The 12,965-nt window shown below is 37.9% G+C and overlaps 5 protein-coding genes across 8 annotated transcripts; 2 read left to right on the top strand and 3 right to left on the bottom strand.

The window, feature by feature from the left end:
* The first annotated feature begins 75 nt into the window (after positions 1 to 75).
* Positions 76 to 2,562, top strand: GATA10 (GATA transcription factor 10). 2 transcript variants are annotated; one of them, NM_100674.3, is made up of 3 exons: positions 76 to 915; positions 1,235 to 1,498; positions 1,677 to 2,562. In NM_100674.3, exons 2-3 carry the CDS (start codon positions 1,238 to 1,240, stop codon positions 2,340 to 2,342), a joined length of 927 nt encoding a protein of 308 aa, NP_172278.1. In that variant the 5' UTR covers positions 76 to 915; positions 1,235 to 1,237; the 3' UTR covers positions 2,343 to 2,562. The 2 variants fall into 2 exon arrangements, with proteins under 2 accessions (NP_172278.1, NP_973790.1); NM_202061.2 differs by having other exon boundaries at positions 892 to 1,498.
* Positions 78 to 521, bottom strand: AT1G08005 (serine/threonine-protein phosphatase 6 regulatory subunit). Its single transcript, NM_001331748.1, has one exon. The coding sequence runs from the start codon at positions 456 to 458 to the stop codon at positions 291 to 293; it is 168 nt and encodes a 55-aa protein (NP_001318952.1). The 5' UTR covers positions 459 to 521; the 3' UTR covers positions 78 to 290.
* Positions 2,563 to 2,605: 43 nt separating the features above from the next.
* On the bottom strand, positions 2,606 to 8,849 carry AT1G07990 (SIT4 phosphatase-associated family protein). 2 transcript variants are annotated; one of them, NM_100673.4, is made up of 19 exons: positions 8,351 to 8,849; positions 8,023 to 8,126; positions 7,750 to 7,836; positions 7,541 to 7,616; positions 7,340 to 7,414; positions 7,150 to 7,203; positions 6,764 to 6,823; positions 6,563 to 6,679; positions 6,308 to 6,402; positions 6,004 to 6,212; positions 5,527 to 5,624; positions 5,293 to 5,396; positions 5,043 to 5,205; positions 4,760 to 4,882; positions 4,505 to 4,587; positions 4,090 to 4,222; positions 3,977 to 4,006; positions 3,760 to 3,830; positions 2,606 to 3,591 (listed from the first exon to the last, which is right to left on the bottom strand). In NM_100673.4, the coding sequence occupies exons 1-19, from the start codon at positions 8,387 to 8,389 to the stop codon at positions 2,904 to 2,906; spliced, it is 2,409 nt and encodes an 802-aa protein (NP_172277.2). In that variant the 5' UTR covers positions 8,390 to 8,849; the 3' UTR covers positions 2,606 to 2,903. The 2 variants fall into 2 exon arrangements, with proteins under 2 accessions (NP_172277.2, NP_001322214.1); NM_001331747.1 differs by having other exon boundaries at positions 3,760 to 4,006.
* Positions 8,850 to 9,634: 785 nt separating this feature from the next.
* On the bottom strand, positions 9,635 to 10,576 carry AT1G07985 (uncharacterized protein). Its single transcript, NM_202060.2, has one exon. The coding sequence runs from the start codon at positions 10,292 to 10,294 to the stop codon at positions 9,860 to 9,862; it is 435 nt and encodes a 144-aa protein (NP_973789.1). The 5' UTR covers positions 10,295 to 10,576; the 3' UTR covers positions 9,635 to 9,859.
* Positions 10,577 to 10,673: 97 nt separating this feature from the next.
* Positions 10,674 to 12,637, top strand: NF-YC10 (nuclear factor Y, subunit C10). 2 transcript variants are annotated; one of them, NM_100672.3, is made up of 4 exons: positions 10,674 to 11,311; positions 11,755 to 11,839; positions 12,077 to 12,118; positions 12,206 to 12,637. In NM_100672.3, exons 1-4 carry the CDS (start codon positions 10,892 to 10,894, stop codon positions 12,277 to 12,279), a joined length of 621 nt encoding a protein of 206 aa, NP_563803.1. In that variant the 5' UTR covers positions 10,674 to 10,891; the 3' UTR covers positions 12,280 to 12,637. The 2 variants fall into 2 exon arrangements, with proteins under 2 accessions (NP_563803.1, NP_001320567.1); NM_001331746.1 differs by having other exon boundaries at positions 10,789 to 11,311; positions 11,755 to 12,118.
* Positions 12,638 to 12,965: the final 328 nt, after the last annotated feature.

Here is a 12,965-nt window from a genome sequence, read left to right as displayed (position 1 = left end):
GAAGGAAACTGAAGTGCAAAAGAGTTTCTATGTAGGTTAAAGACGGACACCTTGGTGGTAAGCTAAGTAACAACTTCCTCTAGCTGACAACAACAGAAACTTAATGATAACAGAGAAAGATTAGAAAACAAAAGCTTTTTTCACAGAGACGAGAGACTCACCTACAAGAAATTTCAACTAAAACCAAGTTTTGTTTCATTACGCTCATACAAAATCACACTGTACAAGATGCTGACTCTAAACTCCAACTTCATGATCCACTTTCCAGTAATTGTTATCGTTGAACTCTTTCATTCCTCAGTCTTTAGGTCCTCAGCCATCTCCTTGTTCATCTTCATCGCTTGCTCCATGCCTTTCTCTGTCACTTGTGCTTCCACTCCCACAAATTCCACGTCCTTATCAAAGAAGGATCTTTCTGAACCGTTTGGAATCAAAGATTCGGTTTTGACGTCAGGCATTGGTAATGTCGAGGCTCATTATGTTCTTGGTGTCATCATCATCGATAAAGAACATTGATCTTTTGGTTGGAGACCTTAGCCTCATGACTTGTGAAGATGGATAACAAACCTTAGCCTCATTATGTTCTCTGCTTTAGTGGGTTGTTGGTACCCAAGGTCTAATCTTTTTGGTGGGTTGTGTTTATATACCCCAACCCAAAGGGTCTCTGATTAATAATTTGGAATGACTAATCGCAACTCATGTGTTCATTTCTGTGTATATAAATCCCAAACCAGTTGACCATTAAAAGCAAAAACAAAAATGACGAGACATTGAAAACTCCATCTACCTTTTTCTCCCTCCTCTTCTCTCTCCCATTCCCAAATTCGAACGAACCTGCAATCCCTAAACCCCCAATTTAGACCATCTCCAAATTCGTCGTCCTTTTCTCTGTGTAGTCTAATTATATATTACAAGGTTCTTGCTCTCCTCTCTCTTTCTTTCTTTCTTTACTGGGTTTTATATTTTGTTGCTTTGGTGGTGTGGGAATGAATACTTGCGACCGACACTTGTCTCACTGTTAAAAGAAATTGTTTCAATCTTCGTTACCTTCAAATGTCGTCATTGTTATCTGTTGCGAAATTGCTTTAAGTCTGTGTCATTAGTGAAACCTCGTAATTGAATTTTTTAACTTGTAATTTTTTGGTGGACATGGGAGCTGTTCTTGAACTCCTGCTGCATATGTGTTGAGTTTTAAGCTCATTTTCTAATCGCTTTACCTTTTCTTGGTTTACAGTAGATGAATTGGTTACCTGAAGCTGAAGCTGAGGAGCACTTGAAAGGTATTCTCTCTGGTGATTTCTTTGATGGTCTCACCAATCACCTTGATTGCCCACTTGAAGACATCGATTCCACCAATGGTGAGGGAGATTGGGTCGCCAGGTTTCAAGACCTTGAGCCTCCTCCCTTGGATATGTTCCCTGCTTTGCCTTCTGACCTCACCTCTTGTCCCAAGGGCGCCGCTCGTGTGCGGATTCCCAACAACATGATTCCTGCTTTGGTCAGTTCTTGTTTTCTTATCACTTACTTGATAGAGTTTTACCCTATTAGATAGAGTATATCATCTATTTAAACTGAATTTGTCTTGCTTATTAGCATCATTCATGTAGAGGTGCATTGATTGTGTTCCTGATTCCTGAATTTTAATCCATCTGCTTTCTTTGGTTCTGTGGGTGCAGAAGCAGTCCTGTTCTTCTGAAGCCTTGTCCGGCATTAATAGCACTCCCCACCAATCTTCAGCTCCTCCTGATATCAAAGTTTCATATCTATTTCAGTCTCTAACTCCAGTGTCAGTTCTCGAGAACAGTTATGGTTCTCTCTCCACCCAAAACTCCGGATCTCAGAGATTGGCTTTCCCTGTGAAAGGCATGAGAAGCAAGCGCAGACGCCCCACAACAGTGAGACTTAGCTACCTTTTCCCCTTTGAACCCAGAAAGTCAACTCCGGGTGAATCAGTAACCGAGGGTTACTATTCTTCTGAGCAACATGCCAAGAAGAAGCGCAAGATTCATCTGATCACCCACACCGAGTCTTCCACTTTGGAGTCAAGTAAGTCGGATGGGATAGTCCGGATATGCACTCATTGTGAGACAATCACGACCCCACAGTGGAGGCAAGGACCCAGTGGACCCAAGACCCTCTGCAACGCTTGCGGAGTCCGGTTCAAATCTGGTCGCCTAGTTCCAGAATACCGGCCAGCCTCAAGCCCGACCTTCATCCCATCTGTGCATTCAAACTCACACAGGAAGATCATTGAGATGAGAAAGAAGGACGACGAGTTTGATACCAGCATGATTCGCAGTGATATCCAGAAGGTAAAGCAGGGGAGGAAGAAAATGGTATAAAAGTAGGGGTTAGTGACTGTTTTCAAATCTGATGAAGAGAGTTTAGGGGTTTAGTCAAGTTAGGGATATAACATATTTGTTGTTTCATTATGTGATTTATCTTATCTCTCTCTCATTTTGCGAGCAATATGGTTGCACTGACGTTTGTGTATCAGAGGAAGAGAGGTGAAAGCCAATGTTTGCTTTTTTGCTTCTTTGCTTCAATCCCATAATCTTCTATTTTTCGTCTGTCTTAATATTTTATATTAGTTCAAAAGAAGTGAATAGCTTCAAATTCATTTATTGACTTTGTCACCCTTTAGGTTTACTATATGATTTGATGTTTGTCAAGCGAAACTAAACTCAAAAGAGTCCAAATATACTTTAAAACGGACAACTTCGTGGTAGGCAAAGTAAATAAGCACAGACAACTTCCTCTAGCTGACAACAACAGAAGCCTAATGATAAAAGAGAAAAAGATACATGCCAAAGAGAGAGAGACCCTTGCACCAAATTTTAACTAATAACAAGTTTTGTATCATACTCTCACACAAAATGACACTGTACAAGGTAACGACTTTTTCATTCCAACACTCCAACTTCTTGATCCACTTTCCAGTAGTTGTTATCGTTGAACTCTTTCACTCCTCCTGAACTTTCCTCCGGCTTTGAGTCCTCAGCCATCTCCTTGTTCTTCTTCATCACTCCAGCTTCTCCTACTATCCCTTCTTTCATCGCTTGCTCCATCGCTTTCTCTGCCCCTTCTGGTTCCACTCCCACAAATTCCACGTCCTTCTCAAATAACGATCTTTCTGACCCGTTTGGAATCATGGATTCAGATTTGACCTCAGCCATTGGTATGTCGAGGTTCATTATGTGCTTGCTGTCATCATCATCATCATCATCGATAAATGGGTTCAGACCGGTGCCACTCGCTTGCATATCAGATGGTTCTCCCCACCCGACCCATTCGGGTGGCTGTTCAGCAAAAGCTTCTTCAGCTTTCTGTGAGGTGTTGAAGTCGAAGAAATCCAGTGGACTCTCCATTTGAAAGTTGGTTTCAGTTGTGTTCAACGCGTTGTCTTTTGGGTTTCCAGTTAGATCATCGTCTTCTTCTCCAACCACAACTTCATCATCGTCACTACTGCTAGTGTTGGCATTATAGGTTTTATTCAATTCCACGTCTATCGTGTTCGAACCCGCTGTGTCAGAGGGTGTGCTGCCGAATCTATCGTCTTGGAATGTGAACCAATTCGAATTTGTAAACAAGCTGCGGCAAAATACCAAAAAAGATTCAAGTCATTATTTTGAGAGACGTCATCATTCGTTTTTTGGTCAAGAGAGATGACATAATTCAATCACCAAGATACAGTAACTGTAGTTTAAAGCAAGGACATGAGGACACCAGTATTAACAGATAATAAAAAGATAAACTCACCTTCCTTGGTCATCCCCAAGTCTTAAGGATGAAATTACTACTTCAGCAGATTCATCGTCGAAGTAAACATCCTGTATAGTATATAAACACATTCCAATTTTCAATAGCAAACTCTTATTAGCGTACATCCCCCATACGTATCATAGTGTGATAAAAGATGTTGATAGTTTCCTTGATTTTTCAAAAAAGCGGAGAGAAGAATTTTTGCAAGACTTACATCATCGTCTCTATCAAGGGCATTGTGGTCCTGAGAGAAATACAAAGACGATAAATTCAGTACCCAGGAAATCATTCATAAATTGAAGAAAAAGCACTAGTGTGAGAAGATACCTCTTCATTGTCATCGTTTCCATATATTTTGTATCTAAATGCTTGGCTTAAGTTATTGGCCAGAGCTGCAACATCGTAATCCCTGTCTTCCTCATCGCTATCTCTTGTCCTATCTTGTAGGGTAGTTGGGCGCCTACACGTAACAATTAGTTTAGGAATTTTTATAACCAAAAAGAGTGAAGATAAAATCCAAAACCCGGGACCAGATCATGGTGCATTTACTGAGTGGTCTCGTCATGAGAAGAAATATTATTTGACTATGATACCATCAGTCATCAATGCAGAATTATCTTTGAGGGTTTTGTCCAAGAGGAACAAGGATCACACATGAATTTTTACATCCATAATCAGCATTATGTAGCAGACTGACCAATTAAATGGTTACTAGATGATTTGTGAGTAGAGGTTAACATACCCACATCCCCATCTGTTGACATTTTCAACCGTGTTGCGGTCCTGCAGAACACTACCTTGCCACTCATTCCATTCGCTGTTTTCCTAAAGATTTGGGAATGAACAAAGCACAATCAGCAAACATGGTAGATTCCAACAGAGTGCTAGGACCATTCATCACAAGACTCAACTAATGGTTTTACATTCTTTATGCGTGTGAAGTGACAAAAAAGCGGCAGAAGAAAAACAACACGACACGTATAATTTTTATACCAACCTGAAGGTATGCCTTTATCTGGCCATTGCTGTTACTCAACTGACCAATTTTATTTGATATTCTTGTGATATGCCCGACATACCCGACACGAGGTTTTTTTTTCCCGGAGGCAGCTACAGTGGGCTACCTCGCACAAAAGAAAAAGAAAATGCCAGAGAATATTTGTTTAGCTAATGAACGCTGGAGCAATGAGTCAATGGAGCTAACTTGGAGCTGTATTAAGATGACTCTTTCATATGCTGATGATCAGTTAAACCTTTGTGAACATAGCAAATGGTAATACCTGGCTATCACCTAAGAGGTTTGAGTCCCTGTCCGACAAGAGGAATTTGCCAATCAGATCGCAGTCTCGAAGAATATGGTTAACCATCAAATCGCTCTTGTTTTCCAAACAAGAAAGTATTATACTCTCCACTTGATGATGCAGAGCATTATTGTACGGGTACCTTCATATGTCGAGAGTATTTGATTTTTTAAGATCTCGTAGAAATAGCACACGGTAATCACAAAATTTTAAGTTTAGCAAAACCTACTCGAAAAACAGATCAAGGGTCCTTTTGATTGTTCCTGAACTGACTAATTCCTTTTGTGCAGCTTCACTTCTAGTTTTCAACAAAACTGCAATGAACTCCACAATCTGAAACAAAGAAAATAAGATAAGTGAGTCTAATTAAGTATAGAGACTTTACATACAATATATTAAGAGCACTGTTGGTGTCCTAAAAACGACAATGTCTTCCATAAAATGCTCCATGTTTGGACCTGACCTTTAGACGATGCTTTCCGAGAGGAGGCCTCAGTTCACCATATGTTGTAGGCAATACTGTGCTATCAGATGCTACAGTGAGAAGCATAAGCAAGTCATCTGCAGAAAAAAAAAAAAATATTACTTAAGGTCATTGAATGCATAAAACCTGATTTGAAAAACTTGTATGAGACAGTATCATACATATCCAAGATGTGCTACGTAAGCATTCCAGAATTATGTAAAACCAGTTTCCATTTATCAATATAAACCAAAATAGAAGAGACCAAATAGAGAGCAGGGAAGATCAAACAGAACGTCCAGATAGATGCTAAATACTCTAGGTATCCTCGCAAATGGAAAGTAATATCACATAAGAAAAGGATTGACTATTGTCCAAGTGCACAATAAGATTATGTGCATGCAACAAATAAAAAAGCCAGAAAATTAATAATCTTGATGGTCATGTGACGATGGTGCATCATAGGATCCAACTTACTGAGTTTGGGCAGCATGGCACCAATAGTTTCTGGGGAAACTGGGACAGGAGACTCGAACATATGTTGACCTCTGTAAGAATTGAACATAGAAGATGAAACAGCAGATCTCCTCGGATCCAGAAGAGAGGTGCATACTGAAAGTGAATGAACTAGACCGGATTTTGAATGCGAGTCTTCAAGAGCATGACCAAATATCTTTGCAACGTAGCTGCAAAAACAGGGAAAAAGTTGTGCTGCCATGTGAAACACTTTTGTATCATCTATCAAAGCATTAGGAATCATCATGGAAGAAAGATTACAAACCCAGGGCTAGAGAGCTGCGTAGCTAAAGCTGACGGTGCATTCCGAGAAATTGCACATAATGTTTCTGCTGCATTTGCCTGAACCTCCGGAGGACTCTGATTCAAGTTGTAATGCAAGAAACATATCAGAATGAAGATGATAGAAGAAATTAGTAATATCATCAGATATCCTAGATTTACACCACCTACAAGTATCAAAGAGAAAACCAAGAGCCTCTTGTCTCTGGGATGATTATAGAAAAGCTTAACCACTTACAGATGGTTTAAGTTTGTCCACGATCATTTCAAGTAAATTGCTATCAGCCAACCATTGCATCACATCCAGAAAGTTGGGATAGACTTGGTCATCAGCCCCAACCAAGCGAACCAAAACCTAGAAAAAGTCGCGTAAATATCATAGCAAAAAAGACCTCTGAAACCACACCAAGTTGCACTGAGTCTAAGTCAAACCAATTACCTCCATGATGGATGTTATCCCAATCAAATCAACTAACTGGCAGAAAACATTTTGATGCCCCTGTGATCATCAAAAGTTACTTTGAGAACTGAATACAAAACAAATAACAAAAAAATTCAACTAAATTGTCTGTCACATCAATATAATTGCCAGCAATTGAAGAATAGAGTCATGTCAATCTCATCTACTAACAATTTACTAAATAGACGGACATCTGGCTTGCGAGATTACAATGGAAGGTAATATCAATTCTGAATAGAAGAGTTAACAGAAAATAAGACGTATTCTACAGTACTCCTGGATAATCCTAGAAATCAGTTCAAATAGTTTCCATAATATATTTCTCATATAGTTTACCATCCGTTTAACTATGTGTTATTACTTACTTTTACATAATTCATAAGCGCTGCAGTTTTTCTGATCATAAGGCAAATGACAACCTACACCAAACAGAGAGAAGTAAGAATCACTTCTCGGAGCCTTGAAATGAAGTCATATGTATCGGTACAAACAAAACAAAAGAAAATTACAGGAACTTGGCTAATACGTAAACTTATGTATCGTAAGAGAGAATACCTTGCTGAAATAGCCTGCCAGCAATGCACTATGAGGACGATTTGGTTCCAGAAAGGAAAAAAGCAAGTTCATCAGCTGCAAGATAAAATTATTCGAACAAATGAGAATCTAGGATAACAATAAACATAATCCAGATGCACAGAAAAGTGAAAAGTATGAACTGCTATTTGAGGAAAAGGTAGTAGGATGAATGAAAAATACCTCTTCATCCTCGACCAAAGTTTTTAGAATAACATCAATTTCACATGTAAATATTTCACAAGAGATGAATGGAAACCTAAAAGAGAAGAAACTATTATTAGTTAGAGAGAAAAGAAATCCAGAACCATTCAAAAGAAAAGTGGATAAAAGGCAAAAGGAGAGGATGGTAAGACAAGGTAATTCCAGTTAGAATCAAGGAAGCATATTACTTGAAAGCACGTTTACTATCAGCATCCTGTGGAGGTTCTTCAACAATGTACCGCAATAATTGCTCCACTTGAGCTTTATCCCTTAGACTGCAGACATTAATACCCAATCAATAAAGTCATCCAAGAAAATACGAAGGAAATATGGGACTCCTTAACTAAAACTCCGCAGATAGAGGAGACATAGGATTCAACATACACCATAGGGTTTATCTGGTTCTATGAAACAGATAATGAGGAATATAAGCCAATTATAAATGATTAAAAAAAGCTTACAAGTTAATGAGCCTGCTATTCAAAGCCTTGCATTCTTGAATAATCTCTTCCTCATCAAGAAGCTCTTCCAACGTGAAATTTTCTTTGTCTAATATTATCTCCACCTGCGCTCATAACAAAAGGAAAGAACATCAATACATGAACAATTCACGACTCAGAGACAATAATTCAAAAAATTGAAATCTAGCAAATCCAAAAATTCGACATAAATTATATGAAAAAGCAAAGCAACGGATAGAAACTCCAATAATCTAATTCTAAAGCATATCAGTATCTGTAGACAAGATGAACGCTAACATACAACACGACATCTAAAAATTCAACTCACAGGAGATGATGCAGAGAGAGATGTGAGCTTCCAAAACATGGTGGCGAGGGAGGAGTGGAGCTAGAGAAAGTTTCGCCGTAGCTGAAGAGAATAAGGAGAACTTGGCGAGATCCGCCAGAAACCTAGAAGAAAAATCTAGGTAATCGCTTCTTCGCGGTGGAGGAGTATCGATTTCAGCTCGAAAACCCTAATCGATCAGTGAAGAAAGAGATTGAGAGATCCTAAAGATGATGGAAGCGGAGATGGGAGATCGGAGGTCGAAAATTTTGAAAATTAAGAGGCCGAATTTTGCATAAAGAAGGGGAAAAGTAAAAAATGGTCTTATTATTATTTGTTATTTTATTCCTTTGATTGATTAAGAAAAAGTTGAGCGAATTATTATTAACTAAATCGCCATTTTCACAGATTTGTGTGTCTAATAAAAGTAGACTTATGATTTTTTCGTAGTCGTTGTCTGATGATCATGATTCATGACGATGGTGGTGGTGGTGGTGATAGTAACATACATCATCTTTATGGATACAATTGAATGATCGTGAGATATTGTAACAGAGAGGGGGATACTTGCGTCACCAGCAGCAGGTGACTTGTGAATTTGTTGTGATAAAGATCACATTAATTTAAATAAAATCAGCTGTTCAATTTGCGGAATAAATAGTTGGCGAAAATTGTGCTTATAAATTTTACAACGGGATGATGAAGTACAATAAGCAAATCAATTTTGTGGATAAAGAAATGCATATGATTGTCTTAAGTTTGATTTAATGGTGTAGAATAAAAACATATAAAGACAAAAGTTGGTTGAAGTGTCAAACAGAGTGAACTCCGTAAACAGCCTCTTTTTCTTCACACCTTAAGAAACCATAGACGAAAAAAAGTTTACATATTTTTAGAAAATTTTCGATCTTTAAAAAATTTATGAGGAGATTTGTTAACCTTACATAATACTTGACAAGAGAATGATGAAATTTTTTTAGACAAAAAAAAACACGTTGAAAAGTCTCATATATGATGTCACTGATTTTTAGATCAAAATGTTGACACCCCAATTTGATCGGGAAGCAAGAAAACCCGGAGAACAGATATAAAATTAAATTGTTCTATTCTACACAAAACCTTGGGCATTTGTTAAATTTTAACTATTTACGGTTTATTTTAACCATCTCCACTGAGAATTTATCGTTACGTTTATGGAAATGACTACACACATCTTCGTTTTTCTAATCATTTATAGGTGTGTACTTGTTTTTCCTTCAAATTTTCATTGTTTCACTTGAAAAGTGCACTCTGAAAAATAGAAAGTACACTGAAAATTCATTGTTGTTTTCACTTAAAAAGTGCATACTGGACAACAAAAAACCTCAACAAACAAACGATCAAACAAGAGAGTGAGAGACCTAAAGATATTTTTTTCCACTAGCGCTTCAACAAAGAAAAAAGAAGAGAAGCTTTCATTTAAACGTGGTACGTTGAAGTATACATGATGATGTAATAAAGTACTACAATGACTCAACAACGCCAGCTCTTGGAATGGATATTAGTGGGAGAAGAAGATCCAACAACTTTATCAACCAGCTTCCTCAATCCCTTCTTCTTCTTCGGGGTCTTCTTTTCCTTATCCGTCTTATCTTCTCTCTTCCTCTCTTCTTCAACTTCTTCCTCAAACTGTGAACACAGCTTAAGCACTTGCTCCTCTACATTATTAAGTCTCTCTAGCAAAGTTCCTTTCCGCTCAGTCTCCTCCCTGACTTGTTCCATCGAACGGCAGTGTACCTTCCCTATGCTCCTCGGTGACGACAGATCCATTGACGATGGCTGAGTCCCACTAGATGGAGTCGATGGGCTCGAGCTTCTAGGCGAGCTTCCTTTCATCTCCTCTAACTTCCTCACCATGAAATCAATACGATCCAATCTTGAAAGTATCGGTTCTTCTACAACAGCCATTATTGATAACAAACGACAACGTTTCCAGAAGCTTTGGTTGTGTCGGAATAGTTGAAAGACAGTATCGAAAGCAAAACTCGTCTTCTCTTATTAATAGAGTAATAATTGGAGATTGAAAGAACACGAGCTAGGCCACGTTTAAATATTGCAGAGAGAGTTCATGGAGACTCACACGTGTTGTTGATAACACGTGGTGGTTCCAGCTTGCGGACACCTCTTCTGTCTCATACTCCAACATTACCCATTCTTCCTTATCTAATCCCTAAAATTTCTTTACATTATGTCGGGAACAAGATAATGTATTTTGGATGCTTGTATAAAAACATTATCTTATCCCAAGTACATTTACCCTAATTTATTTATTTCTCCATAAACTATACAATGTTTTACGAGGTGTATGCGAAACAGTGAAAGCATGTCCAATAATTTATTTTGAAGTAGTCGTCATGCATCTTCATTCCTCAACATCACCATGTCCATTCCTTAAATTGATCATATGATAAATGGGCCTAAAAGGCTCAAACAAATAAGCCCATGTAAATATCCATCGATTTATTCAGGCGAAAGGGTGAAACATACTGTAGTTCTAAAAAATTAATGGTGTCGTCAAAGAAACCCAAGGAGAAGAAGGCGAGGAGCGATGTCGTCGTCAATAAAGCGAGTGGTCGGAGTAAACGCAGCTCCGGTTCCAGAACGAAGAAGACGTCGAACAAGGTTAACATTGTGAAGAAGAAGCCGGAGATTTACGAGATCTCAGAATCATCGAGCAGTGACTCTGTGGAAGAAGCAATAAGAGGCGATGAGGCGAAGAAAAGTAACGGCGTCGTGAGCAAGAGGGGTAACGGAAAGAGTGTAGGAATTCCGACGAAGACGAGTAAAAATCGAGAAGAGGACGATGGAGGCGCGGAAGATGCTAAGATCAAGTTTCCGATGAATCGGATTCGGCGGATCATGAGAAGCGATAATTCTGCTCCTCAGATTATGCAGGATGCTGTATTTCTTGTCAACAAAGCCACGGTATAGTACTAATTAGACATATAAATTTAGCTTGAGGAACTTAATTTCACATGGTTTTTGATGAATTTGGGAGTATCAATTGCTAGTCAGTGTTAATTGGGCGTTATAATCTCGCAAATTGCTACAGTAATGAGATTGTTTCTGTTAATTAAGCCGGGAATTAACGTTATTGCTTCATCTCCATGTGTGTTTGATGAAACCGTAGTTACTGTGCTTGATTGTCATAGGTTTAGCTTTTACATCCAGAACTTGTAGACACCTAACACATGAGAAAGTCCTTATATATGATTTAGGTTCATATTTTCAAAGCTTAAGTGATGAGTGTTTAATTTTCCTGTATTGGAACTTGGCATTGTTTTTTCTTTCTTTTGATTTCATCTTGTGTTCATCGAAATTGATGTTCATTGCGTTTACAGTACATTAACTGGTTTTTGTGATTGAAGGAGATGTTCATTGAGCGGTTTTCTGAAGAAGCTTATGATAGTTCCGTCAAGGACAAAAAGAAATTCATCCACTACAAACACCTCTGTAAGCTCTAATCTCGTCCCTATTTGCCAATATCTGGTTACCTCAATACTGAATCCCATGTCGAAAATCTCATGCTGCTGCACCAATTGCTGAACTTAGGATTTCTGGCTTCTGCACAAGGGCCAGTAGTTAGTCTTAGGAAGAGTTTAGATAATGAGTTAATCCGTTCGTATCACTTGCAAGATTTGTTGCACTCCTAACATAATTGATGACACTGTCATTTCTACTCGTTGGCAGCATCCGTAGTGAGTAACGACCAGAGATACGAGTTCCTTGCAGGTACTTAATAACCTCTGAAGTATTCGTTTTATGAGTTCCATGTGGTTTACGAACAGCATTTTAATACCTGTAATATCTTGAATGCAGATAGTGTTCCCGAGAAACTTAAAGCAGAGGCCGCGTTGGAGGAATGGGAAAGAGGCATGACAGATGCAGGCTGAAATAAATCCGGTTGGAATCGAACTGAACCATTTGGATTCAAATTTGTGTCCCTGTCCTGGTTTATACTTCATAGGTTCCATCCGCCCGATCTTCACCTTTCTTATTAACCACTACTGAGATTGCACATATTTGATTTCTAGAATGTATACATTTTTTTTCTTGTTTCAAGTTAAAATTTGTAAGAGTTGTCGGAATTCTAATATCTTTCTTTAGTATCTATATATACATTTTTGCAGCCATTTTGTGAAATAAATTTTGTAGTTGGACTTATTTACAATGGCTGCCACTGGATTTTGATGTTTGTATTTGATAATTAGAAAGAAAATCTTCGAATTAAATATTTGACATTTAACAATCTTTCCAAAATCTCTCCACATTAACTAAACAGAGACAAAATTACAAAATATTTAGACAATGATTCATAAACATATCATAAATAAGATCAACATTAATAAAATAAATGGTTTTTTTTACTGGACGGGTTTGACAGGACGTTACTTAATAATAATTGTAAACTATAAAATAAAAATATTTTATAGTTAGATACAATTTGTAAACTTTTATATATACTAACATTAAAAAATAAATTGTTTCCGCGGTGTACCGCTGAGTTAAAATCTAGTTATAATTATAGGACAATTGGTCAGAAAATATTTAGAAAATATTTTTACCATAATTATTCTTA

The sequence above is a fragment of the Arabidopsis thaliana genome (genome assembly GCF_000001735.4).
Source record: "Arabidopsis thaliana chromosome 1 sequence".
In the NCBI taxonomy this organism is placed as follows: domain Eukaryota; kingdom Viridiplantae; phylum Streptophyta; class Magnoliopsida; order Brassicales; family Brassicaceae; genus Arabidopsis; species Arabidopsis thaliana.
This window is presented reverse-complemented; position numbering and strand designations above follow the sequence as displayed.

Coding starts and splice junctions, on each gene's coding strand:
- AT1G07990 (NM_100673.4), bottom strand. CDS start 8,389: ATGTTTTGGAAGCTCACATCTCTCTCTGCATCATCTCCT. Junction 7,617..7,749: donor GATAGTAAACGTGCTTTCAA/GTAATATGCTTC, acceptor CTTCTCTTTTAG/GTTTCCATTCATCTCTTGTG. Junction 4,588..4,759: donor AGATAAAGGCATACCTTCAG/GTTGGTATAAAA, acceptor CCAAATCTTTAG/GAAAACAGCGAATGGAATGA.
- AT1G07985 (NM_202060.2), bottom strand. CDS start 10,294: ATGGCTGTTGTAGAAGAACCGATACTTTCAAGATTGGATCGTATTGAT.
- GATA10 (NM_100674.3), top strand. CDS start 1,238: ATGAATTGGTTACCTGAAGCTGAAGCTGAGGAGCACTTGAAAGGTATT. Junction 1,499..1,676: donor ACAACATGATTCCTGCTTTG/GTCAGTTCTTGT, acceptor CTGTGGGTGCAG/AAGCAGTCCTGTTCTTCTGA.
- NF-YC10 (NM_100672.3), top strand. CDS start 10,892: ATGGTGTCGTCAAAGAAACCCAAGGAGAAGAAGGCGAGGAGCGATGTC. Junction 11,312..11,754: donor TTCTTGTCAACAAAGCCACG/GTATAGTACTAA, acceptor TTGTGATTGAAG/GAGATGTTCATTGAGCGGTT. Junction 12,119..12,205: donor GAGATACGAGTTCCTTGCAG/GTACTTAATAAC, acceptor TCTTGAATGCAG/ATAGTGTTCCCGAGAAACTT.
- AT1G08005 (NM_001331748.1), bottom strand. CDS start 458: ATGCCTGACGTCAAAACCGAATCTTTGATTCCAAACGGTTCAGAAAGA.